General features: G+C 46.2%; 3 protein-coding genes and 1 long non-coding RNA gene across 9 annotated transcripts; 2 read left to right on the top strand and 2 right to left on the bottom strand.

Moving 5' to 3' along the window:
• Window position 1: 1 nt before the first annotated feature.
• Window positions 2-6,810, top strand: LOC308419714. 2 transcript variants are annotated; one of them, XR_013974999.1, is made up of 3 exons: window positions 2-122; window positions 5,822-5,923; window positions 6,672-6,810. It is a non-coding gene; the product is annotated as an uncharacterized lncRNA (long non-coding RNA). The 2 variants fall into 2 exon arrangements; XR_013975000.1 differs by having other exon boundaries at window positions 5,822-6,105; window positions 6,672-6,809.
• CIART (circadian associated repressor of transcription) lies at window positions 4,277-7,657 on the bottom strand. 3 transcript variants are annotated; one of them, XM_080915490.1, is made up of 7 exons: window positions 7,554-7,596; window positions 7,137-7,305; window positions 6,577-6,985; window positions 6,359-6,434; window positions 6,022-6,100; window positions 5,830-5,941; window positions 4,277-4,822 (listed from the first exon to the last, which is right to left on the bottom strand). In XM_080915490.1, the coding sequence occupies exons 3-7, from the start codon at window positions 6,922-6,924 to the stop codon at window positions 4,322-4,324; spliced, it is 1,116 nt and encodes a 371-aa protein (XP_080771616.1). In that variant the 5' UTR covers window positions 6,925-6,985; window positions 7,137-7,305; window positions 7,554-7,596; the 3' UTR covers window positions 4,277-4,321. The 3 variants fall into 3 exon arrangements, with proteins under 3 accessions (XP_080771616.1, XP_080771617.1, XP_080771615.1); XM_080915491.1 differs by lacking the exon at window positions 7,137-7,305 and having other exon boundaries at window positions 7,554-7,657; XM_080915489.1 differs by having other exon boundaries at window positions 6,577-7,305.
• A 1,676-nt stretch (window positions 7,658-9,333) lies between these two features.
• On the bottom strand, window positions 9,334-16,430 carry LOC308419478 (uncharacterized protein C1orf54 homolog). 2 transcript variants are annotated; one of them, XM_080915214.1, is made up of 6 exons: window positions 16,333-16,430; window positions 14,336-14,422; window positions 13,460-13,518; window positions 12,794-12,919; window positions 10,173-10,271; window positions 9,334-9,414 (listed from the first exon to the last, which is right to left on the bottom strand). In XM_080915214.1, the coding sequence occupies exons 1-5, from the start codon at window positions 16,376-16,378 to the stop codon at window positions 10,176-10,178; spliced, it is 414 nt and encodes a 137-aa protein (XP_080771340.1). In that variant the 5' UTR covers window positions 16,379-16,430; the 3' UTR covers window positions 9,334-9,414; window positions 10,173-10,175. The 2 variants fall into 2 exon arrangements, with proteins under 2 accessions (XP_080771340.1, XP_080771339.1); XM_080915213.1 differs by having other exon boundaries at window positions 10,173-10,274.
• Window positions 16,431-19,858: 3,428 nt separating this feature from the next.
• On the top strand, window positions 19,859-23,270 carry APH1A (aph-1 homolog A, gamma-secretase subunit). Of its 2 annotated transcripts, none has more exons than XR_013974996.1 (7): window positions 19,859-20,196; window positions 20,744-20,914; window positions 21,058-21,131; window positions 21,360-21,482; window positions 21,636-21,763; window positions 22,159-22,366; window positions 22,616-23,270. XR_013974996.1 is itself a non-coding variant. In XM_080915211.1 (7 exons), the coding sequence occupies exons 1-7, from the start codon at window positions 20,084-20,086 to the stop codon at window positions 22,678-22,680; spliced, it is 798 nt and encodes a 265-aa protein (XP_080771337.1). In that variant the 5' UTR covers window positions 19,859-20,083; the 3' UTR covers window positions 22,681-23,270. The 2 variants fall into 2 exon arrangements, 1 of the variants encoding a protein (XP_080771337.1); XM_080915211.1 differs by having other exon boundaries at window positions 22,159-22,282.
• The last annotated feature ends 116 nt before the right edge of the window (window positions 23,271-23,386 follow it).

The following is a 23,386-nucleotide window of genomic DNA, read 5'->3' on the forward strand; positions in this document are numbered from 1 at the left end:
TACCGCTTACAGTCTGACCTTGCAAAGCTTCGGTTCTAGGCGCAGGCGCTGGAGACTTCGCCTGACAGAGAAACAGCGTCCTCGCCTTCCTATGGAGTCGCGGTCGTTGGGTCTGCGAGAAGGTCAGCCGGATCCGTAGCTCTAATTCTGTTAAACCTTTACTAGATCTGAGCGATTCCGTTTTCTGAATAGGAAATGGGAAGCGTCCTGAGAATTATTTTATATTTAAAGGGGACAGATCTGCTCACCGGGTGAAAAACAGCTCCACACCCTTCATCTACCTACATTTTAAGAAATTGCACACTGTGAGTTTCCCACTGCATCAGTTACCTAAGCCATTTCACTAATAAAGTAGAATCAGTAAAAGAAACAAATGGGAAACGCCTGCGGAATTTTAAATAAAAATATTGTTGTTGTTTTAATGCCAACTTTGCCATTTGTTGCCTAGTAAGATCTTTTTTTTTCTTCCACATTGTTGCCTGTCTTGACAACCTTATATGTATGTGATACCCACATATTCAGATATAGTTATTTACATGGGTTTAGAAGTAATGAATACAGAAAAAGCTTACCCACAACACACACAGATGCACCCGCATCTGTTATTTCTTTAAAAGATTTGTTTTTCTCTTATGTGTATGTACTTGTGCCTGCGTGTATGTATGCCCACGCCGTGTGCATGCAGGAGCTCGAGATGGATTGGAGAGGTGTTGGATCCCCGGAACTAGAGTTAATCGGTGGTCCTGAGCTGTCATGTGGGTACTGTGAACTGAACACAGGTCTTCTGCAAGAGCAATTAATTTTCTTAACCGCTGAGCCATCTAGCCAGATCATCAGTTAATTTAATAGGTCCTCACACAAAACTTAAGCCTGCCTCATAGTAAGCCAAATCCAAAGTACCAAACAGAAGCTAGACACCATTGTGCTTGTCAACAAACTTAACTGAATGGCTGTCCTCTGCTAAGCACTGTTGATACTATTCCACTGTCTCTTGCACAGCTGACAGCATGTAGACACAAATTTAGGCTGGGTAGAGTATAAGTGCAAGATGAATGGTGTGGACTACTGTCCATGATGTGTTAGGAAGAAGTTCTGGGCCCTATTCAGATTCTAAGAGTTATCAGGTGTGACTTTGAGCAAGTTACTCAAACTAGGAGTCTGCACGTTTTGTCTAAAAATATTAGGACTGGAGAGATAGCTCAGTGGTTAGGAGCACTGACTACTCTTCCAGAGGTCCTGAGTTCAAATCCCAGCAACCACATGGTGACTCACAACCAGATGGGATCTGATGCCCTCTTCTGGTGTGTCTGAAGACAGCTACAGTGTACTCATATATAATAAATAAATAAATCTTTAAAAATATTAGAATACTATCATGTTTATTTGTTGATTGTGTATGGCTGTTTTGGGCTATAGTGGTAGATCTGGGTAGAAGAAATGGAGATCTGTGACCTACATATTTATAATCTAGATCTTTTTAGATATGAACTCTTTTTTTTTTTTTTTAAAGATTTGGTTGCTGGGAATTGAACTCAGAACCTTTGGAAGAGCAGTCAGTGCTCTTAGCCACTGAGCCATCTCTCCAGCCCTAGACATGAACTCTTAATCTGGTTCCTTATTTGTGAAATGACACTAACATTTACTCTGTTGGTCTCACAAAGTTGGTCATAAGAATCAAATGGGATATAAAAGTACATTAATTTTTGTTTTAATTTTAAGGTTTATCTTATTATTATATGTATATAAGTATTTCATCTATATGTATGTTTATATACTACATATGTGCCTGGAGGTCAGAACAGGACACTGAATCCCTTGGCCTGGAGTTATAGATGGTTGTGAGCCACCCTGGACATGCTGGAAATTGAACTTGGGTCTTCTTCAACAGCCACAAGTGCTCTTAACTGCTGAGCCAACTCTTCTCCCCTTTGTTATTATTTTCTTCTTTTCTACTGGACTAAAGAAAAAAAAAGGTTTTTTAAATGTCTACGGGGGTGTTGTGTGCATGCATGTCTGGTGTCTGGGAAGGCCAAAAGAGGGCATTGTACCCACTGGATCTGGATTAGAGATGTTATAAACCATCCTATGGGTGCTGGGAATGTAACTTAGGTCCTCAGTAGGAGCTCTCGGTACTCTTAACTAACCTCTGAGCCTTCTGCCCAACTCCAGTGCCCCCAGGTTTTAAGCCTAGATATTTCACCAGCAGAAGAGAGTAGTGTGTGTGTGTGTGTGTGTGTGTGTGTGTGTGTGCTCGTACAAGCCTAAATGGTTATGTGCATGTGCAGAAGTCAAAAGACAGCATATGGGAGTTGGTTTTCTCTGGGTGTCCAGGTTAGTAAGGCTTTATAAGGACCTTTATCTACTGAGCCATGTTGCTGGCCCCTTCAGTCATTTTTGTATAAGCAGTATATAAATAAACTCCCCAACAGAAATGCATAAGTTAGGTGTGCCTTCTTAGGACAGATGATGCAAAATTAAGATGATTGAATATATATATAGAGAAAAGCCAAGACTGGGACCTCAAAGAACACCCACACTCTGGTAGGTGGAAATGGGGCCATTAAGAAACCTAGAAAGTGCTGCCAGTTGGGTAAGAGGAGAGTTGGGACTGTGTGTAGTCACAAGATCTAAGGGAGGGAAGTTTCAGAAGGTAGCATTAAGTGTCAAGTGATACAGTACACAGGCTTTGTGAAGGCTCCTGGGTTTCACTATTGATTAGGGGGAAGGTATGTTATAAAAGATTTTACTGAATGAAAGTAGTGTGAGCTGCTTTGTGACTGCAGTGGTAGTGTGGTACTAGAAAAAAAACACTCGGAGGAATTACGGTTCGTACTGGGGCTGTGGGCTTTGTGGAAGAGCACTTGCCTAGCATGCATGGGAACCAGAGTTCAGTAGTGAGTGGTAGTGAGCTGGGGCGGAACCATAGTGCAAGGAGGAGAAAGGGGATGTTCTGGCTCAAGCAGTATTTTCAGCAAGCCAATCACTAGTGACACAAGGGAAGTAATTATTATGGGTAACAAATATAAGTTACAAGTTTCACAAATAAGAGGCAATCCAGAATCTGGGGTGTACCTCAAACGTCTGTAACTAAGTTCCAGGGGGTCTTCTGGACTCCTTGGATATCAGCCATGCATATGGTGCACACACACTCAGGCAAATAATCATACACATAAAATTAGAAAACTTAAAAAAATAAGATGAGCCAGGAGGCAGAGGCAGGCCTGGTCTGTGTGACAAGTTCTAGGCTAATCAAGGCTACGTAGTGAAATCCTGTGTAAAAAGATAAGATATAAAAAGCCGTCGACATCATAAATGGACCTAAGAGTGGTGTTTCACACAGTCATTGTGGGGAACCAGGATCACCTTGATTTCCAGGCCAGCATGACCTACACAAATAAAGGTTTGCCTCAGAAAGGAGGTCATATTTTCTGAAATAAAAGGGAGGTGATTAATTTACCATAACAGCAGGCTTGAGGGATGGGGAAAGCTGACTGAGAAGCATGCTGAGCAGCTAAGAAGCAATGACTAAGAGGACAGAATTATCTGATGCTCCGGGAAGGCTGAGGATGGGAGAGGAAATCGCTTTGGTAGAAACTAGGACAAAAAGAAAGGAAGGAATACACAGAGAAGGGTGGAGGTCTATTCACCAGCTGCAGTTAGTGACACTGCAGTAGCTTTCCTTGGCCTAGCATACATTTAGCACTTACAGCTGTTTGTAGGGATATGGCCCGGAGACTGAGTCCTCCTACCCTGACCTAAACAATTCTAGGGCACTATGCCCTCTTCAAAACTGGCACCCCAGTGACTGGGCTTTCCCTCTTCTGGAGGCAGCAGCAGGTTACATGTGCATTTACCCCCAAGCATCAACAGCTCCCATCAAAGCAGAAGTGTGCCAGAGCAGAAGAACCTGCTTGTCTGGCCAGCTGGGAGATTCCACAGGGAGAGACACAAAGGGAAAGGTATAGTTTCTGAGTGTGATCAGACAAAAACACCAAATCACGTCAGCTCTGAACCTGAGTGTTCCAAGTGTGCTCCCTCACAGGTTTTGTACGGTCCCGGCCCAACTCTACCTTTCGGAGCTCAAGCTCGGGAACACATCTGTCCTATCTTCTCAGCTCAGTGGATGAGAGTTATGGGTACTCCAGGCTCAATTTACAACAGTCAGAGAAGTGTTTAAGTAAAAAAATGTCTTTAATCAGAAAGGATTTATTTTTCCTCACCACAAATACATTAAAAGTAAAAAATGAAAACAAAAAAACACATATATTTATACAAATTGGGAATCAGGGAACAGTGGCAGAGCCTGGGTTAGGGCTGAGGATCAGGAGCAATTGGAGGATGGCTTAATCATCTGTGTCTCTGAGTGTCCTTTAGTCTCTCTGTCTGTGGTAGGTAGGACAGGCGGACAAAGGATGCAACTCCAGTCTGATGGCAGTGTTACTGGCAAGCTGTGGCAACGAGGCTCCTCCCCAGATGGTCTCTTCAGCTCACCAGGGATGACAGGAGACAGTGTAGTTGGTGGGATCGGAGTGCCAGGGGCAGAATGGGTGAAGGCCTGTCCTCCTTTCTGGAGGACAAGGATGACACCAATGCTGGCTCCAGTGCCTATGGGACTGTGGCCAGAGGTGGAGCCTTGGGAACCGAGGGGAGGGTTACAAATTGGAGTGTTATGAATCCAGGTGAGGTTCATAGCTGGCCATCCTGTGAGATGCCAAGGCTGCTTTGGTTTCAAAACTAAATGTCCCAGCTGTGTTTGGCCCATCTTCTCTATGAGAGGTGGGGAAGAAGCAGCGCCCGAATCACTGTGCTGGCTGGGAAAGTGCTAGACAATGAGGGGGAAGGAAAATAAGTTAAAAAACGCTTACAGATGAGCTCCACTGAGACTTAGCCCTCTGCTTTCCTTGAGAACTCATTGTGCACTGCAAACAAACATCGTTTTGTGCAACAGGTGTGTTCTTGCCAAGTGATGATGAAGTAAAAATTTTAGCAATCAGGTAATGCTTCTACCTATTCAACAGAAAGTTGGAGGCGACTCCATGTAACAGATTGTACGAGGCTACTAGAAATGGAGTCCGATGGCTCTCATTACTTATACAGTGATTCTGTTCAACTTCTTCAAATCAAACCCAGGGCCAACTATGTGGCAGGAAAGCAGTCTCATAAACCACACCGCCAGCCAGAGAAATTATAATGACATTTAATTTCTGTGTTGAAAGTTCTCATTTCCCATGTGTAATTATGAGGCACGGTCCTGTTACTTTTTCAATCAGTCATTTTCACATCACTAGATACTATGGTTGATTGAGCTGGGCATGAGGGTGCACACCTTTAATCGGAGCACTCAGGAGGCTAACCTGGTCTACAGAGCAAGTTGCAGGTCAGCTACTACACAGGAAAACCCTGTTTTCAAACAAACACACAAGAAAGGAAAAAAAGAAAAAGAAACCCACTCTGTAAGGTTTGGTGAAAGTTATGTTGACAGAGGTCAAAAGATGTAAAGGGGAAGGATTTGAGGAGGAGGGCAAGAAGAAAGGATCTATGGAGAAAAATGGAGGCATCTTCCTGTGTGAGTCATTTGGTCAGATTAAAAGCCTTATGTATCTGTGCAGAAAGCAGATGAGCTTCAACAGGAGGGCAGGGGTAAATTTTGTGAGATCGCAACAGACCCAACATCTAGGCTAAATCTAAAAATCACAGTAATACACAAAGTTAGGCAGGCATGCCCTTCCCTGGGAGAGAAAGAATGTTAGGAAAATGGAAGGGGAACAGTCTCTAGACACAGTCCATCCTTGATCCCTCCCGTCTCTTCCTTGGTTTTTAGGTTCATACCTTGCTTATTTGATGCCTGCTACCTCCTGAGGATGACTTCTGGGCAGCTATATGAGGAAACCAAGTCTTTAACATCCCTTCTACCTGCAGCAAGGTTCCTAGATAACGCTCTCTGTGAAAAAAAGAAACAGAATTGCACAGGCCTCCCTCAATGATACCAGAGGAGAGGAAGAAGGACAGAGAGAGACTTACCCCATCTGAGGCTTCTGTAAAACACCCACTATACGCTGGATCCGGTCCATGGCCACACTCTGCTGGAAGCTACTTAATCCTAGGGTGAAAGAGGGAGGGCGATTAGAGGGTGTGGGAGGTAGCTCAGTGGCAGAGAGCTTGTCTGTCTCAAAGTTCTAGGTTCATTCCCCACAGGAAAGCAGCAGCAGAGGTGGGGACTGAGGTAAATGTAAAAACAGAGATAGATGGCATTCAAATGAATTCATGTGGAGAAATTAAGTTACAGACTCCCAAAGAGAAATGTAAGATTTCACTCAGAGAAGGGGGCTACACCCTAGAAATGTAATTAGGTTATTACCTCTGTCAAAGCGACCCATTTTCAGTCCGTTCAATAAGTCTGTGAGGGGCCGTATGAACCCTTGGAGTTCTTTACACTGTAGAAAAACAGCACAAGACTATGAGACCAGAAGTAGTTTTTTCTGCTGTAATGTATCTGGCAGCCAATACAATCATCTTAGGATCCTTATCAACCAATTAGGTGTTTGACACTGCACTACCTTCTCTGCTTTCTGTTACCTTTTGAGCAAAGAGCAGGTCTCCCTCTGTAGTACATCCCTGGGTGTTTAGACTTGTCTCCAGTTCACCGTGTTCTCTTGATCTTTTGACTTCAGATCCTTGCTGTTCCAGATGAGATGCTGTATGTTGGTTACCAGAAACCCTGGGTCGATGTCTGCAGCGGATAGGGCCTGGACTGGGCCTGGAACCTCCTCTCTGACCCACAGTGTCTGGCCTGAGCTCACGGGTGCCCTTGCCGTCCCTCTCATTATCAGAAGGGAAGCTAAAGTCACTGTTCACAGAGGACGTGGAAAATGACGGGGAGAGAGAGGAGGAGGAATAAGAAGAAACGCTAGATGGAGAATCCATAGGTCTAGGAGCAAGGGGGGGGGGGGCGAAGAGTAGCTCCCGTAGTACCAAAGATCAGAACCTGCAATTGAAAAAGCAGAGCGAGAGTCTGAAATCAGAGTCGAAGGATTAGGAAAGGGGCTGGGAGCCTGGGGCATTCTAGACAGACTAACACGAATTTTGCTTTGCTTTGTTTTTCTGTTCTTAACAGAAACAAGGAAAAAAAAACACACCTTGCTTTTCCACCCGCATTCAAAATCTAGACCGCCAGCCCACGCAGAGCTCTTGACCCCACACAGCCTTTCTTCCCTAGGGTTCAGAGTGAATAAACGACTTTACACCTTCCTCTCAGCTTGCATTTCTGGGCTGTTCCCGGCCAGACCTCATAGGGAGCTTACCGACCTAAAAAAAACGGCACCGCTAGAGGCTGCTCAGCTCATCAGAACCCACCTCGGGTCCCTAGAGTACCGCCCCCACAGACACCCGGCTCCATAGCTTTCGCATCCCTCACCATCAGGTGAAACTGAGCCGGTCAGTCTTTGATCGCGCCTGTCAGGTGATGCAATACCTCCCAACACCCCGATCTGCGGTCTCACAAGCCCACCCCCTCCGGTCGTCTTCCGGAGAGCGCTTGGCTCCGGTCCGCTTACCTGGGTCTGTCAGCTCAGCCCCGGTCGGTGTGCAGCTCCTTCACCGTCTGTGCGGGTCTAGCCGACCCACCTCCGCCTCACTCTGTGGGTCCCGCCCCTTCCCCCTCCCAGACACGTGCGGCTCTGCACGTGCCTCCCCCTGCGTACACAGACCTTGCGCTCTCATTGGACAGCTTGCCGGCAACACGTGACTTGAGATACAGACGCTCACAGCCCATTTGCTGCGGCATGCGGGGGCTCGGCCAATAGAGAGGCAGCCAAGTGGTGATTGGCTGGATGGGAAGCAGTCCATGCTCCGCCTGTACATGCGGCTCCTCGGGTGATAAAAAAGGAGGATGGAAAAAAGTGAAAATGAAGGAAGGGGCGGAAAAGGGTGGAGCTCGTAGCCTTAAATAGGACGGCACTGCGCGGGAGACGCGCGGCTGGAGTGTGCAGAGCGGGGCCGAACCATGGAGGTGGCGCTTCGGGACGTGGGCCCCCTCTGAGCGCCTCCGCGCACGGGCGCAGCACGTGGAAGCCGTCAGCAACTCGTGTCCGCAACGTGTGTGACAACGAACGTGTGACGCCGGGCATCCGTTCCCTTGTCGGCGGCTCGCCCTCGTGACTCCCCACTCTTTCATCCTCCCCTCCTCACCACCAAGTTGGGTGCCTCCTGCCCTGCTGGGCGAGGAGGGTGGGGACTGCGGCTGGAACACCGCGTCCTCTCCGGGGCTCCCGCCGCGCGGCTTCTTCAGCCGGTTCTTACATAACTTGCCACGCACGTTACCAGCTCTGATGCCAGCCCGCCAAGACTCTGGAGGTCATAGCCGAACTTGTCCCTGACTTTTCTGCCCCGGGCCCTTCGGACCCTTCACTCAGAATTCTCAGATTCTTGGTACAGAGAACAGAGTAGATCTTGGATCCTTTTTATCTGGCTTCAGTTTATTTGTTCCTTTGAGAACACTGGAAAAACGTTGAGGAAGGCAAAGGGCAAATCAAGAGTTTAGAGTCACCAACCGACGTTAACATCCGTTGCACCAAGTCACAGTTAAAGGAAACAATGGAGAGCAGGACCCTGTAGACTGGAGACAGCAGAAGAATCGCAAGGGGGCACTCTAGTTCTGATTGGGGTCGAGAGAAGAGACTTTTTTTTTTTTTTTTTTTTTTTTTAAACGCATAGTCTTACTAAAATAAAAAGTTGGACAGGGATATAAGTCATGGTTTGGAAGACGTGTGGTTATTTTAAATATGCTCTAATGCTTTTTTACTTATATTTAGCAATGTGGTTATTTTTGTAAAAGGAAAAGGATTTCTAAATTAAACCTCAACACTGTTTCCCCAAACACAATTTCACGACAATATCAAATAAAATATAAGGAATCTAAGTGTGGTGGCTCATGCTTCTGTAATCCTAGGGGTTGGATGCAAAGAGATCAATCAGTTCAACCTGAGCCACGTGGGACCCTAAGATAAAGAAGCAAAATAGAGTTAGAATTACAGGCTCAGAATGAACCTGTCATCTGTGAATATTCTCTATTCTATCCCAAACTCTATAGGGTATTTTCTGTCTAATTAATTGATATCTAATTCTTTTTTTTTTTTTTTCCCTTCTCCTTTAACACAGGGTTTCTCTGTGTAGCTCTGGCTGCCCTGGAACTCACTTTGTAGACCAGGGGCTGACCCTGGAACTCAGAGATCTGCCTGCCTCTGCTTCCCTGGTTTGTAATTCTTCTAAACTGCCCTTCATACCCCCCAAGTCTTGGTGTACATGTCAGTGTTGACTTCAGAACAAACTCATTAAGAAGTACGCAAAACTAATTTTTTATTTTTCATACAAATTCTTGCCAAAGAATTCTGAAGAGTCATAGCAGTCTTCTCTCACCTGGGGGGAAGGGGGATAAAAATAGGGTCAGGTTGGTTGGTTCAGTGTTTAAGAGAACATATCACTTTCACAGAGGACCCAAGTTCCAGTCCCAGCACTCATGTCAGATGACTCACAAACCCCTGTAATTCCCTTCCAGGGACTCTGGTGCTTCTAGCCTGAGTACCAGTACACAGGTGAACACTGCCCTCCCTACACACACATATAGTTAATAATAATAATAATAATAATAATAATAATAATAATAATAATAATAATGAGTAGGAAGTCAAGTAAGTATCTTTGCTCCCATCTCTATGCAGATTTCATGTTCTAAGATCCATCCTATTTGTTTAGAAAGATGTGCCCCTTTGGTGCCTCCTTTTTCCTACTGCTGAACTTTGCCTCTTGGCTCTACAGGGTTGTAGGACACACCCATTTTGACCTCTGGCACCTGCTATAACTTCAAACCTGGGCAGAATGGAACCAGCTCTGATTTTCTAGGCTTGTTGGGTGTTTGGAAAAGCCTCCATTCAGCCTGTCTCTCTCCTAGGAGGTCTTGAAAGTCCTCCCAGATCCGAATAAAAAATAACATCACAAAGGTCTTGGCTTCAACATCTTTCAATTTTCTTCAAGATCAAATAATTAGATATTCTAAAGATGATCCTGCTTCTTTCTTTAACCGTATGAGAACTGATGTCCAGGTTGGAAATACAAACCAAAGATAACTGGTAAGACTTACTTTACAGCACCACTAAGGCCAGCGGCTGCCCTCTTACCTTCTACAAAAGATGCACCCCTCCTTGAAGGAGGGTCCATAACAGAAGACAGGACCCAGGACTCTGCAGAGTAGACATGGCATCGTTCGGACCTGGATTCTGCTAAAACACCCCCCACATACACAAATAGGTCATTGTCATCCTTCTAGCAATTGTCATTCCCGCTCCAGGAAGATAGCCACCTCTTTACACTAATCCCTTCTTTACCTCTGGTCTCAAAGGAGATTCTGCCCTCCTCCCTATCACAATAAGAATTCTTCCTACTTGGGAGGCCACAACTCTCAATAACACTTATTTTTTTACTCTTTGTGTGCATGACTGTAGTAGTCACTGTGATAGGTGCTTTTCGGGAGAACAGGGAGATAAATGAGACTTAGTTCCTGGGCTTAAGAGGAGAGTACCATCTATAAGAACCTATCACATATTTGCAAATGTGTGTGGGGTGTTTACTGTCAGGCTTCTGCTTGTCAATATTACCAAATCTACCATTTGTGTTCAACTACATGTATGCTGCTCTTTGGTCCTTTTGTCCTTTATAAAGTCGTATTGCTTTTTTGTTTTGAGGTAGAGGTTTTCTACATAGCCCTGACCATCCTGGAACTTGCTCTGTAGACCAAGCTGGACTGGAACTCCAGCTGAAGATCCACCTGCTTCTGCCTCCCTAGTGCTGGAATCAAGGGTGTGTGTGCCACTTCATGGGCCTTCCTTACTCTTGAGATGGGTTTTCTGACTTATAGTCCAGGCTGGCCTCTAATTGGAGATCAACTGCCTCTGCCTTTGGAGATGTGGACACTTCGCACAGCTTACACTCTGCAATCACTTATTCCACAAAATTAACTTTCTCTTAACAACTCAAGGTACGTTCTTAGGGACATTCATGCCCCTTTCTCTTCAGGCTCTCAGTAGCTTTTGATTGATTATATCAAGCTTTCTCCTCTAGTCCCTTCGCTGTCTGCCTGTCTCTTCTCTCCTTGGTTGATTTATCTGCCTCCGCTGACTTAGTCATTGGCCTCTCTACTTTCACAATATAACTTTGCCCTTAGGTCTCTACTCCTGATCTAGTTCAGCTGCCTTCAGAACACATACACAGGACTGTCCAGTTTATCATTTCCCCCTAAACCACTCTGGCCTCCAACAGTTACCAATTTGATCAAACATTTTCCCAAACATGTTTATTGATTTTATTTCTGTTTCTTGTCTGTGTGCATGCACGTGTGTGTGCATTAGCACATGCATAGAGATCAGAGAATAGATAACGTGAGAGTTCATTCTTTCCGTCACATGGGTCCTGGGGATTGAACCCCGATTGTCTTTCTGGTAAACATCTTTACCATCTGAGCCTTCTCACTGGACCTCTCCAAACATGATTAAAGTCTGTAGGTTATTTTAATTCTCCTTCTTTATTACTGAAGATAAACCATTTTCTTCTTCTAACTTTTTAAAAAAGATTTATTTATTTATTACGTATAAGTAGCTGTCTTTAGACAAACCAGAAGAGGGCATCAGATCTCATTACAGATGGTTGTGAGTCACCATGTGGTTGCTGGGATCAGGACCTCTGGAAGAGCAGTCAGTGCTCTTAACCACTGAGCCATCTCTCCAGCCCCTAACTTTATTTTTTTCCTCTCAATCTGCATCAGCACTTTCCTAGTCCAGGCTTTAACGGGTGTTCCTGGGATAGTATACACCTTTCCATTCTGTACTTCCATATGGTCAGATGAGTTTCCCAGTTGTCGATTTCACTGTCTTCCCCCTGCTGAAAGACTTACTAGGCTCCTTATTGCTTATAAGCCCAAAGTCCTGCCTGACATTTCAGACCATTGGTAGGTTTATCCCTAACTTGATGTCTACCATGTTATTATGCAATTGTGAAAGGCCTTGTGTAATTTTTTTTTTACATTTACTTATTTAGGTGGGAGAAACTACTCTAAGTTTACTTTTCCTTATAGAACACCAAAAAAGCCAAAGCTGCATTAGTCTCAAGTTATATCTAAAGCAAAATCTGGATTGGCAAAACAACTCAGCAGGCAGAAGCTCACGCCACTCAGACTCAACAAATTGAGTCCCTAAAGTTGTCCTCTGGCCTCAGCACGTGCACACACACACAGACACACAAACACATCCACAATCCCATGGGAACCTGGAGCCTCAATTGGAGAATTGTCTCCATCAGATTGGACTGTGTGAATGTCTTTGGGAGAATGTTCTTGACTAATCTTGATGAATGATTGATGTGGGAGTACCCAGCCCACTATGGGCAAGTGGTATAAAAATGCAAACTGAGTAAGCCATGGGAGCAACCCATGTCCCTCTAAGTAAGCAGGGTCCCTCCCAAAGCTATGCCTCGAGCTCCTGCCCTGACTTCTCTCATTGATGAAGTGTGACCCAGTAGTTGTAAGACGAAATAAACCCTTTCCTCCCCAAGTTGGTTTTGTCAGTGTTTTATTACAGCAAAAGAAAACCAAACTAGAACACCTACATGGGAATATTTGGGAATATTAATGATAAAGTTCTCCTTTCCTGCAAGACCTGCCCTCTGTTTAATGCAGGACACCAGCCCTGGGGTCTGTCTGGGTAAGAGATGCCATATTGCCCTCCTCCTCAACCCCCACTTGACTCACTGGTTCTGTGGTCACTGGTTTTGTAGTTACAGGATTCTGATGGTCCACAGGTTCTGTTTGAAGACTGTATGAGGAAGCAGTAGTCTCTATGGCTTCTGTTGTTGTTACCTCCTTAGTCAACCTGTTCTGCCCTCGGTAGGATCGGGAAATAGTTATCATTTCTTCCATCCAATATCTCCATAGATAATCTAGTTAGAGTTTTTCATCTTTTCCTACAAGCAACCCTCCTAATTAACCCTCCAACCCCACAGGATTAAAACTGAAGCTAAGGGGTTGTCTGGGCCTGGTGCTAGCACGGCTTGAATGTGTGTATATTCCATTCATCAAGTCCCTTGACTGCCACTCCTCTATGTATTAGTGAGCCTACTAGGTTCTGGCTTCCTTCTCCCAGCTATAGTTAAAGGTCTTTTTGGGACCCACATTCTCTCTCTTTCTCCCCCTCCCCCCTCTCATTTCCCTGAGACAGTCTTACTATATAGTCACGGCTGGACTTGAACTTGCTATGTAGACCATGTTGTCCTTGTACTCATGGTAATACTCCTTCCTCTGCTTCCCAAGAGCCGTGATTATAGAACCTGACTACCACACCACCTCACACTTTAGCACCTTTCTGCTTCTGCTTGAGTGCTATTTGCCTTGGCCCTCTCAGATAAAGAAGTTACTCACCAACCTATCCTCTGACTCAAACATGGAGTAATCAACCGTGAAGTTTACACTAAACTCATCTGTAAAAGCAGAGAAAAGAAACAAATGAAAGGAGAAGAAACTTCACTCTCAGGATACTTCACCTAACCTACACTATAAAATGTGTTGGTGTAAACTACTTCTAGTTAGGTCTAGTGTTAAACTGTTTGTGAATTCAAGCCAGAGAGATGGCTGAGAAGTTAAGAACATGGATTGCTTTTTCAGTTTAGTTTCCAGAATCCACACTGAGCGGCTCTAGTCCCTCATAACTCCAGCTCCAGTTCTGACACTTCTGGTCTCTACAGTGTCTTCCTTCATTTACAGGCACATACCTTACCACATATGCATCATTTAAAATAATACTGAAAACTAAATCTTTTTAACTGTTTGTGCGTGGGTATGGGTTTATATTGTCAATCTAATATATACAATGATTTACAGATTAAAAAGTTTCCAAATTGTCCCAAAACACAAAAATATAATGAACTTAAAGGGCTGGAGAGATGGCTCCGTGGTTAAGAGCACTGGCTGTTCTTCCAGAGGACGTGGATTCAGTTCCCAGACCCACCTGTTAACTCACAACCATCAACAACTCCAGTGCCCTCTTTCTACCTGTGTAGGCACCAGGTATACATGTGATACACATACATGCAGGTAAAATATTCATACGCATAAAATTCTTACTTTTTTTTTTTAAATCATGAGCCTAAGAAATAATACCAAGAGTCTTGAAAGTTTTGCTAACAGCCAAATTTGACTAGTCCCGTTGTTCTTTTGCAAAATGAAGAACAATCTTGGAACTAAGTAGTCCCCAAATCTTTCTACCCCACTAAGAATCAGAGCATTTCACATACGCACCATAATTAGGGGTCATTGTGTAATAATAATATGCCACTTGATAGTAATCATCCTCTTCCAGCTGTTCTTCATTCTCGTATTCCTGTCCTGCAGAGAACAAGAAGGTAGGTCAGAAGCATCTGGAGCTCCTTAGCAACAGTGCACAAGGAACTGGGCATCTGGAGTTCCTTAGCAACAGTGCACGAGGAGCTAGGCATCTGGAGCACCTCACTAACAGGACACATGTTGTTGATCCGAGATCTCCCAGCTTTCCTTCTCTCTGCCTCCTCTCCACAGGTCTCCCTGCCTCTGTACATCCACATTGGCCCAAGTCTCCTAGCTCCGAGCTACAGTGAGGCCAGTACTCTACTCTCAGCGCAGAACTCTCAGGATAGAAAGCAGATTCTTTCACATACTCTAAGCCCCAGGGGAGACATATGTAAACCCTTTAAAAGTGGAAGACAGAGACAAAAATTCAGAAAAGCCATATAGATTCCATATGCTACCAAATTTTTTATGCTTGGGAAAAATCTTACCAGCATTTCTCACAAAAGACTGACACTCAGTCAGATTTGGTTTTTTTTTTTTTTTTTTTTTTTTTTTTTTTTTTTTTTTACACTCAGTCAGATTTGTTTTTTGTTTTTTCCAGCTCCATTACTAACTAAGCAGAATTTTATTAAGTCTGCTTCATACCCCATCTACCCCTGCCTTAAGATAGGGTCTATGTAGCCTTGGCTGTCCTGAAACTCACCGTGTAGATCAGGCTGGCCTCCAGCTCACAGGGATCTGCTTGCTTCTGCCTCTGTCTGCCAAATGCTGGGATTAAAGGCTGCACTACCACAGCTGGCCTCATATCACCTTCCTTAAAAATAAGTCAGCTGGACCAGATGACCCATCATAGCTCGTCTCCCCTTTCAAAACTAACACTGTGTGGCTTTGATTATTGAATCCAGAATTCTAGGCCTTAGGCTAAACACATCCCTCCAACCCCAAACTAAGGACACAGGATTTAAAGGAAAGGGAAACAGTGACACACCTGGCTGACTAGAAAACAAAGAGGGGAAGGAGCCAAGCTACTCTTGGGACTCTGTCCCTGAAGGCAGCCAGTTTCTACTATCCTAAGCCAACCCATACTTATGTTTTTTTGTTTTAAAGACACTATTTGCTATGTATCCCTAACTAACCTAGAAGTCACCATGTAAACCAAACTAGCCTAGAACTCTCAGAGACCTTTCTGTTTCTCCCTCAGGAGTGCTGGGAGAAAGGAGTGAGTCACCACACCAAGCTTGCTTTTGTTTCTTTCTAGTATAAAGGGTATTTTTATGTATGCACGTATGTATTTATTTTTGAGGCAGGGTTTCTCTGTAGCCCTGGCTGTCCTGGAACTCACTTTGTGGACCAGGATGGCCCCAAACTCAAAAGCTCTGCCTGCCTCTGCCTCCAGCGTGCTGGGACTAAAGGCCTGGACCACCACACCCAGCTGAGGGAGTATTATTTATCTGGGGCTAGTCAGGAACTCCCTATGTAGTCAAGGATGACCTTGAATTTCTGACCCTTTCCCCTCTGTCCCAAGAGCTGGGCATGTGCCATCAAGCTTGGCTCTCACACCTGTCTTTGCCAATAGAAAGTTTGTTTTCTTCTACTTTGTGGGAAGGAGATACTCTAGCTTCGCTCACTAATCTCCCTCCCTGGACTTCCAAGTGCCCATGTCTTTCCTTTACAGCTCCTCACTCTTCTGCTCAGCTTTGTAGTGACAGGAACAGAAATCCGAGTTCAGACTTGCTGAGGGAACTCTCTATAGGGCTCCATCCTCCCCCAGCCTGTCTCTTCTTTGACAAGACTTTGCTTTGCCTTTGGTTTCCAGATCCCTGCTCTGCTCCCACCCCTGACTCCGACAGCTGGGAAGAGCAGTCCCGCTCCTGCTGAAATGCCAGGGTTAGCTCTCTTTGTATCTTTTCTCTCGTCCCACTTATAGCGAAAGACCTGGTACAAAAGCCCGGGGTCAGAAGGAGACTTACCCAGGATAAGAGGTGCAACAAGGAGGGCTGTAAAGAGGACATCCATTCTGGATTTTGCACTATCACTGTAAAAGTAAAGAAAGGAAATTGCTGTTTCCCACCACACTTACCCCGCCTCCCCTGCTGCTGTGAAGCTGGGAGGGTACTGGATTCTTCTCCCAGGGGACGGAATTCTCCGCCTACTTGCTCAGGAGATCTTTACACAGCTGCTGGACTGAGAGGCAACCCCCTTAATGGATGCTAACATGTTATTCCTGGAGAGCCCCTGGCCCCGGATTAGGTCCACTCAGGACTCTCACTGCTGGGACCAGAGCTTCCCCTCCCCTCTCCTTTGCTTCCTCCCTCTCAATTCTCCCAAAAGTTCACCTTCCCTCTTGCAGGCCTTGAGTTATCATTGCCATGCAGGGTCGCTCTTTACTTCGAGGGAAACATGATCTTTTTTATCACTATGGGAATGATGAGAGGAAGGGTGAGGGTTTTTTTTTTTTTTTTTTTTTTTTTAGACTGTAAATAAATAGTGCCTCTTCTCTGCTGGTCTTCTCTGGAGGATGGAAGCAGTGTTTATGAACCATTGTTTGACTCCCCAAGTTTCCTTCTGCATTGCTACTGATAAAAATAAAATAAAATCTCACCACTCTCAGAAGGCAGAAGCATGTGAGTTGGAGGCAAGCCTGGTCTATAGAATGAGTTCCAGGACACTTAGGTCTACACAGAAGAAAGAAAGAAAGAAAGAAAGAAAGAAAGAAAGAAAGAAAGAAAGAAAGAAAGGAAGGAAGAAAGAAAGAAAGAAAATCTTACTACTCTCAGGTCCAAAGGAAACTTCAATTCCCAACCCTCAAAAGGCAGTTCATATATCCAGAGCTCCATCCAGCTTCCTCCCCACAGCTGTCACCCTTCTCATGACAGGGACACTCACTGCTCTTGGTTTCTTCTGTTCCCACTGTGCTCCTTCTCTTCCCCAGCCCCTGCTCTTCTCCCCCCTCTCACAGGCAGCCCTGGCCACATCCAGTCTGCTGCCCAGGCTCACAGTCTGCTTCTTTCTCTCTCCTCTCTGAACTCTTCCTAACGCCTCTGGCTTCTCTCTCTCTTAATAAAACCTTAACCAAACCCTGGAGACGTAGATTTGGCAGTATCTTTGTTGTAGCCCCTGGCGTGCAACAGCCCGGGCCAGTTATTTCTCTCCATTGTGTGTTGACCTTGCCCTTTTGCCCCATCTTCTTGGACATAGGATGGAAGAAAAGAGGAAGCAGATTTTATCTTTTCTCCTGTTGGGTGCCATGCCTGTTTCCCACTTTAAGATGTTCCTCATCTTTCTGTCTCCTTCTGCATTTCCTGTCTTCATTCTGCTCAGTTTGGAAGCAAGAGCATATTTACTGGGCATAACAAGCTAGGTCTAGTCCTCACAGGCATGATGACTGAGACACAAAACACTACCAGATGTGGTGTCACAGTCAGATGTGGTGTCACAGCCTTTTAATTCCTGCATTTTGGAAGCAGAGGCAGGTGGATCTCTATGAGTTTGAGGCCAGCCTGCTCTATCTACATTGTGAGTTTTAGGCCAGCCAGGGCTACAGAGAGAGACCAAGTCTCCAAAATCCTAAAAGCAAATAGACAAACAAACCACACACACACACCAAACAAGAAAATATAGGTTAGAAGTCAGATGATGTATGACTACTAAGTAAAGGACTATTCTTATATGTTGGCATAATGTTGTGAACTTCAACTTTGTAAAACAAATACAAGAAGAAAATTAAATATCTTTAAAACACCCACATACGCCAAGTTGTAGCACAGGCCTTTAATCCTAGCACTCAGAAAGCAGAGGCAGGTGAATCTCTGAGTACTAGGCCAACCTGGTCTACAAAGTGAGTTCTGGGACAGCCAGAGCTACACAGAGAAACCCTGTCTCAAACACCCAAAACCAGGGGCTGGAGAGATGGATGGCTCTGTGGCTAAGAGCACTGCTGCTCTTCCAGTGGACTTAGGTTTGATTCCTAGTACCACATGGTGGATCACAATCATCTGTAACTCTAGATCTGAGGTGTCTGATGTGTCCATCTGGTCTCCAAGAGTACCAAGCACATACATGTTGTGTTGCACAGATATACATGACACAGCCCCTCCCAACACATAAAATAAATATTAAAACAAAAGCCCCACAAGCCCCACATACTTAATAAATACTTGATGAGCATCTAAAATGAGTCCTTGACCACTCTGCACGTGTCTGTGGATTCATCATGCACAGGACAGGTTTACAGACTGTCCCCTATAGTCAGATGTTCACAACTCACAGAGAAGAGTGGCCTTATCCATATTTCCCCAGACCCAGCCTGTTGAGGTTAGAAGCAGGACACACACGGGATCTTGAACACTGGCCGAGATGCTCCCATCTTCTTGATCTTGGGGAGCAATGTGCCTAGTGACTTTTTATAAAACCCCCTTTCTCCATTTCTTTCCCCTCAGAGTTTACTGGAGAAAAAGTGTAAGACACCCACATGAGTGGTACACATGTATTAATTTTGTATGTAATTAATTACATGTATGTAATTAATTACATCATAAATCACTTCCAGGAAGTCTGGCAATCTTTTAATTTTTTTTTTGTAGTTTGTTATAATTGCTTTGTGTATAGCCTCAAAAACGGTTTTCTCAAATATGATCAAAATGATCAGTTCCCATCGTAGGATTTCTTTGTTCGGCAGCCTTCTAAGGACCAACTTGTCCTCATACAAATGACGATTCGTGCTAATATGAAATCCCTCTCCCCAAGTTTATTTTCCAGACTATAAATAAAGGAAGTATGACATCAAAGGAACTAAGCAGCTCAGGGAGGGGGGCGGGGGGCGGGGGGCGGGGGGCGGGTGTCATTTCCCCTCAGACCCATTGCTCTAGTAGCTTTGTGACTCCAGGGTTCCTTCTAAACATTTTCCTAATATTTCTCTCCCAGCTCCTCTTGCTCCTCTCATTCTGTCATTACAGAACAAGTGAGGCTTCATTTGAGACATAATTCCTATACTAGGCTGCCCAAAGACTTCCAACTTTTAAGCCTAACTCTGATCCCTCTGGGTGCTTCTCTGGGTCATTTCCTCTAATTCAAGTTAAGAACAATGTCTGTCCCTATCTTCCCACAATCCCTATCCTGTGCTCTTTTTTATTTGTCTCTAGATTCAAACAGGATCTTCCCTCGCTTCCCCCCACCCCAACCCCCACCCCACCCCACCCCCGGCCGCCGACAAAGATTCTCTAGTCATAGGTAAAGTGGTTATCACCCTTCTCTACCGACTGAAGAAAGGAAACCGTGGTTAAGGCACAAACAAACCCAGGAATCCTTGCTCTGATTGGGCTCAGTCACCCAGCCTACTCTTCTGAAGCCACTCCCAGTACCAAGTGGAAGGCTCCGAGGATGAGAAACTACAACTCCCAGATGGCCATGCTGCCACGACCCCGCCTCTGCAGTTCCGCCCCACCAAGTATTCATTGGCCTTCCGGAGGTGGGGATTAGATGGGAGGTGGCCATGGGGCAGCAACCGGGGGTTGTTCCCTCTTCGGCTTCCGTAGACGAGGTCGGGCGGACCTTCGTCTGGGGTTTTGGCACCCCCCCTTCCCCTTCCCCGGGGTCCGGGGGTGACATTGCACCGCGCCCCTCCTGGGGTTGCGTCGCCGCCCCACGCGGACTCCCCCTCGGAGCGCTGCTCCCATTGGCCTGCCTTGGCCGGGGCTCTTTCCCTCCCCCAACTGCCCAGTCATGGGGGCTGCTGTGTTTTTCGGATGCACCTTCGTCGCGTTCGGCCCAGCCTTCGCTCTTTTCCTGATCACTGTAGCTGGAGACCCGCTTCGGGTTATCATCCTGGTGGCGGGGTGAGTGTCGAGTGGTGGAGACGGGCCCGAATGTAGAGAAAGGGGTACAGAAAGGACTGGAGGAACTGGAGCAGGCTTGGGAGCCTGAGTTGGGGGCAGAAGTCGGAAAGGGTTGGATAGGGTCAAATCGTGATCTAGGAGAATTTCCTGCAGTTAGCTTCCGCCTTCCAGGGATTTCACAGATTCTTCCTGTAGTCCTCCCGGCAACGTCAGAGAAGGCCCAAGGCCAAGATTAATGAGGGGGCTGTGCTGACCTCGGCCAGCCAAGGATCCTGGAATGGATACTTTGTCCCTCCGTTCGTGCTTCCACACTTTGACTCTCATCTCACTGAAAACTCTAACCAGATTTTCTACCCCTTCTGCGGCTTTCAGATTCTTACAGATGTGTCTTGTTGGTGGAGACACTTATCCTATCTAGTCCCTGTCTCCCTAACCATCCGGAAGTCCAACTTCCACTTTTCATACATTCGGTCCTAGGCTGGCTTTCTCCTTGATTTTTCCACTTGCTCCTTTCTTTGCCTCTCTCATTGCCCTTGTGTTTTCTCAGAGCCTTTTTCTGGCTGGTCTCCCTGCTCTTGGCCTCTGTGGTCTGGTTCATCTTGGTCCATGTGACAGACCGATCAGATGCGCGGCTCCAGTATGGCCTCCTGATTTTTGGTGCTGCTGTCTCTGTCCTCCTCCAGGAAGTGTTCCGTTTTGCCTACTACAAGCTCCTTAAGTAAGGACAAGGGGTAATCTGGAAGGGAGAGGGGACAGTAATATGGGATGTGGGCCAGCCCTTGCAGGGTGGTTGGAATAAGGGGCATTAAAGGGAGGTATTAGACGGAAAGGAACATCTCTGCCCTTCCTTTTATTTCCCAGGAAGGCAGATGAGGGCTTAGCATCACTAAGTGAGGACGGAAGATCACCCATCTCTATCCGACAGATGGCCTATGGTGAGCCAAGGGAGAGGGACCAGAGGAGGGAGTTGGACACCCCCTCCTCCCTTTCTGGGTAATTTAAACATCCACTTGTGCTAAGTGTTTTTCTTCATACTTGACTTCCAAGGAGAGGCGGTCTGGAGGGAGAGTAGGTATGGTAAATTTTCCCTGGGCATGGGGAGTAGGTACTGGTAATGAGGTTGTGGTGAGCCTGGTCACTGATGAGACCTTCCCTCCCCCCAGTTTCTGGTCTGTCCTTCGGTATCATCAGTGGTGTCTTCTCTGTTATCAATATTTTGGCTGATGCACTTGGGCCAGGTGTGGTTGGGATCCATGGAGACTCACCCTATTACTTCCTGACATCAGGTAAGGCTCACTTCTAACCTTGCCTTTATGCCCTATCCTTCCCTGGCCCTGATCTAACTTACTGACCTTCCCTGGGAGACTCCTCTGGCTCACCATCTCAGGAGGCTAGGAGGCGATCAGGGATGTACCTCCTCCCCATCTCCCTCCCTGCAGCCTTTCTGACAGCAGCCGTTATCCTGCTCCATACCTTTTGGGGAGTTGTGTTCTTTGATGCCTGTGAGAGGAGACGGTACTGGGCTTTGGGCCTGGTGGTTGGGAGTCACCTTCTGACATCAGGACTGGTGAGTTGGAGATAGGGGCCTGAGCCAGGGAGAAAGCATTTAATGGTGAGTGGGGTGGCATGTGTGTTGTCACGTAGTAAGTGGTCTTAGCGTACTCTGGGTGGAGGCAGAAAGGTAGTCTCCGGAGTCCTGCCGCCTCAGCTTCAGTTAGGTCACCTGCTCTGGGGAAGAGTTTGCATTGCTTACTCAGATTATCACAGAAGTCCTAAGGTGAATAGGAAGAGCTGAAACCTTTGAGGGAATCTGAAATCAAAAGTTCCCTTAGCTATAAGATATTAGTGCTCTGAAGGGAAACAGAGTCTGAATAGGATGTCTGGGGGAAGTTGGGTCAGAGATCCAAAGTGCATGTCGCTGTTAGATGTGGGGAGAATCTAACCTCTTTTCTGTCCTCTCAGACATTCCTAAACCCCTGGTATGAGGCCAGCCTGCTGCCCATCTATGCAGTCACTGTTTCCATGGGGCTCTGGGCGTTCGTCACAGCCGGAGGCTCCCTTCGAAGTATCCAGCGCAGCCTTTCGTGTAAGGACTGACTACCTGGACTGATCGCCCGACAGCTCCCATCTGCCTGTCCACTGCCCATGACTGAACCCAGCCCCAGCCCAGGTCCATTGCCCTCATCCTCCGTCTCCTCGCTGATGTGTCCCGCTTCCTTCCGGGTTTGGCGTTGTCCATTTGTGACCTGTAGTCTCTAAGCTTTCTCAGGAGCAGCCTGGGTGCAGCCCGTCAGGGACTGGTGGGTTTGAATCTGCATCTCTCCCCACCACCTGGGGACCCCTTTGTTGTCCAGGTCTCCCCATGTGTCAGTGCTCTACCCTCACCCTGCCCATGACTCACCCCGCTTCCCCTCTGCAGGCCGTCGGCAGGAGGACAGTCGGGTGATGGTGTACTCTGCCCTGCGCATCCCACCCGAGGACTGAGGGAACATGGGGGGGACCCCTGGGCCTGGGGTGCCCTCCCGATCTCCTCGTCCTGTATTTCTCCATCTCCAGTTCTGGACAGTGCAGGTTGTCACGAAAAGGGACCTAGTTTAGCCATGGCCCTGGAGATGAGGTTACTGGAGGCTCAAGGGTAGAGGAGTTCAGTTCAGAATCTCCTGCCCAGACTGGACATCTCGGTCTTTTTCTCAGGTCTGAAAGGAACCATTTTTTGGTATGATAAAGACCTCAAAATGCCTTTTCTTTTCTTTTTTTTAAAAGTGGGGAGAAGGAAGAGGTGTGCCAGGAGCCTCCTTAACTGTGTTTTTGCTCCTGAATCTGCTGATTGTGGCTAATTTCTATCCTATTTTCCCTTTGGTCCCAGGCCCTGGGGAAAAGGAAGGAAGTGCATGTTTGGGAACTGGTACCACTGGAACTCATATTTTAACATCCATGATCATCAGCACCCCTCCTTTCCCCAAGGTGAAGTGGAGGGTGCTGTGGGGGTCGGTCCACTCTATGGCAGTGCCCCAGAGGAGTCAGACTACCATGGCATCGCAGGCCAAGAGGGCAGACATTTTTTCTAGTTTTTAACTGGGGTGTGGGAGGGCTGGGGAGGTTTTCTATTACTGTATTGTTTTTCTGCTGAGGGTGGGATATTCCATCCTTTTAATCAAGGTGATTGTGATTTTGACTAATAAAAAGGACT

This window comes from Micromys minutus (genome assembly GCF_963924665.1).
Source record: "Micromys minutus genome assembly, chromosome: 4".
Taxonomy (NCBI): Eukaryota; Metazoa; Chordata; class Mammalia; order Rodentia; family Muridae; genus Micromys; species Micromys minutus.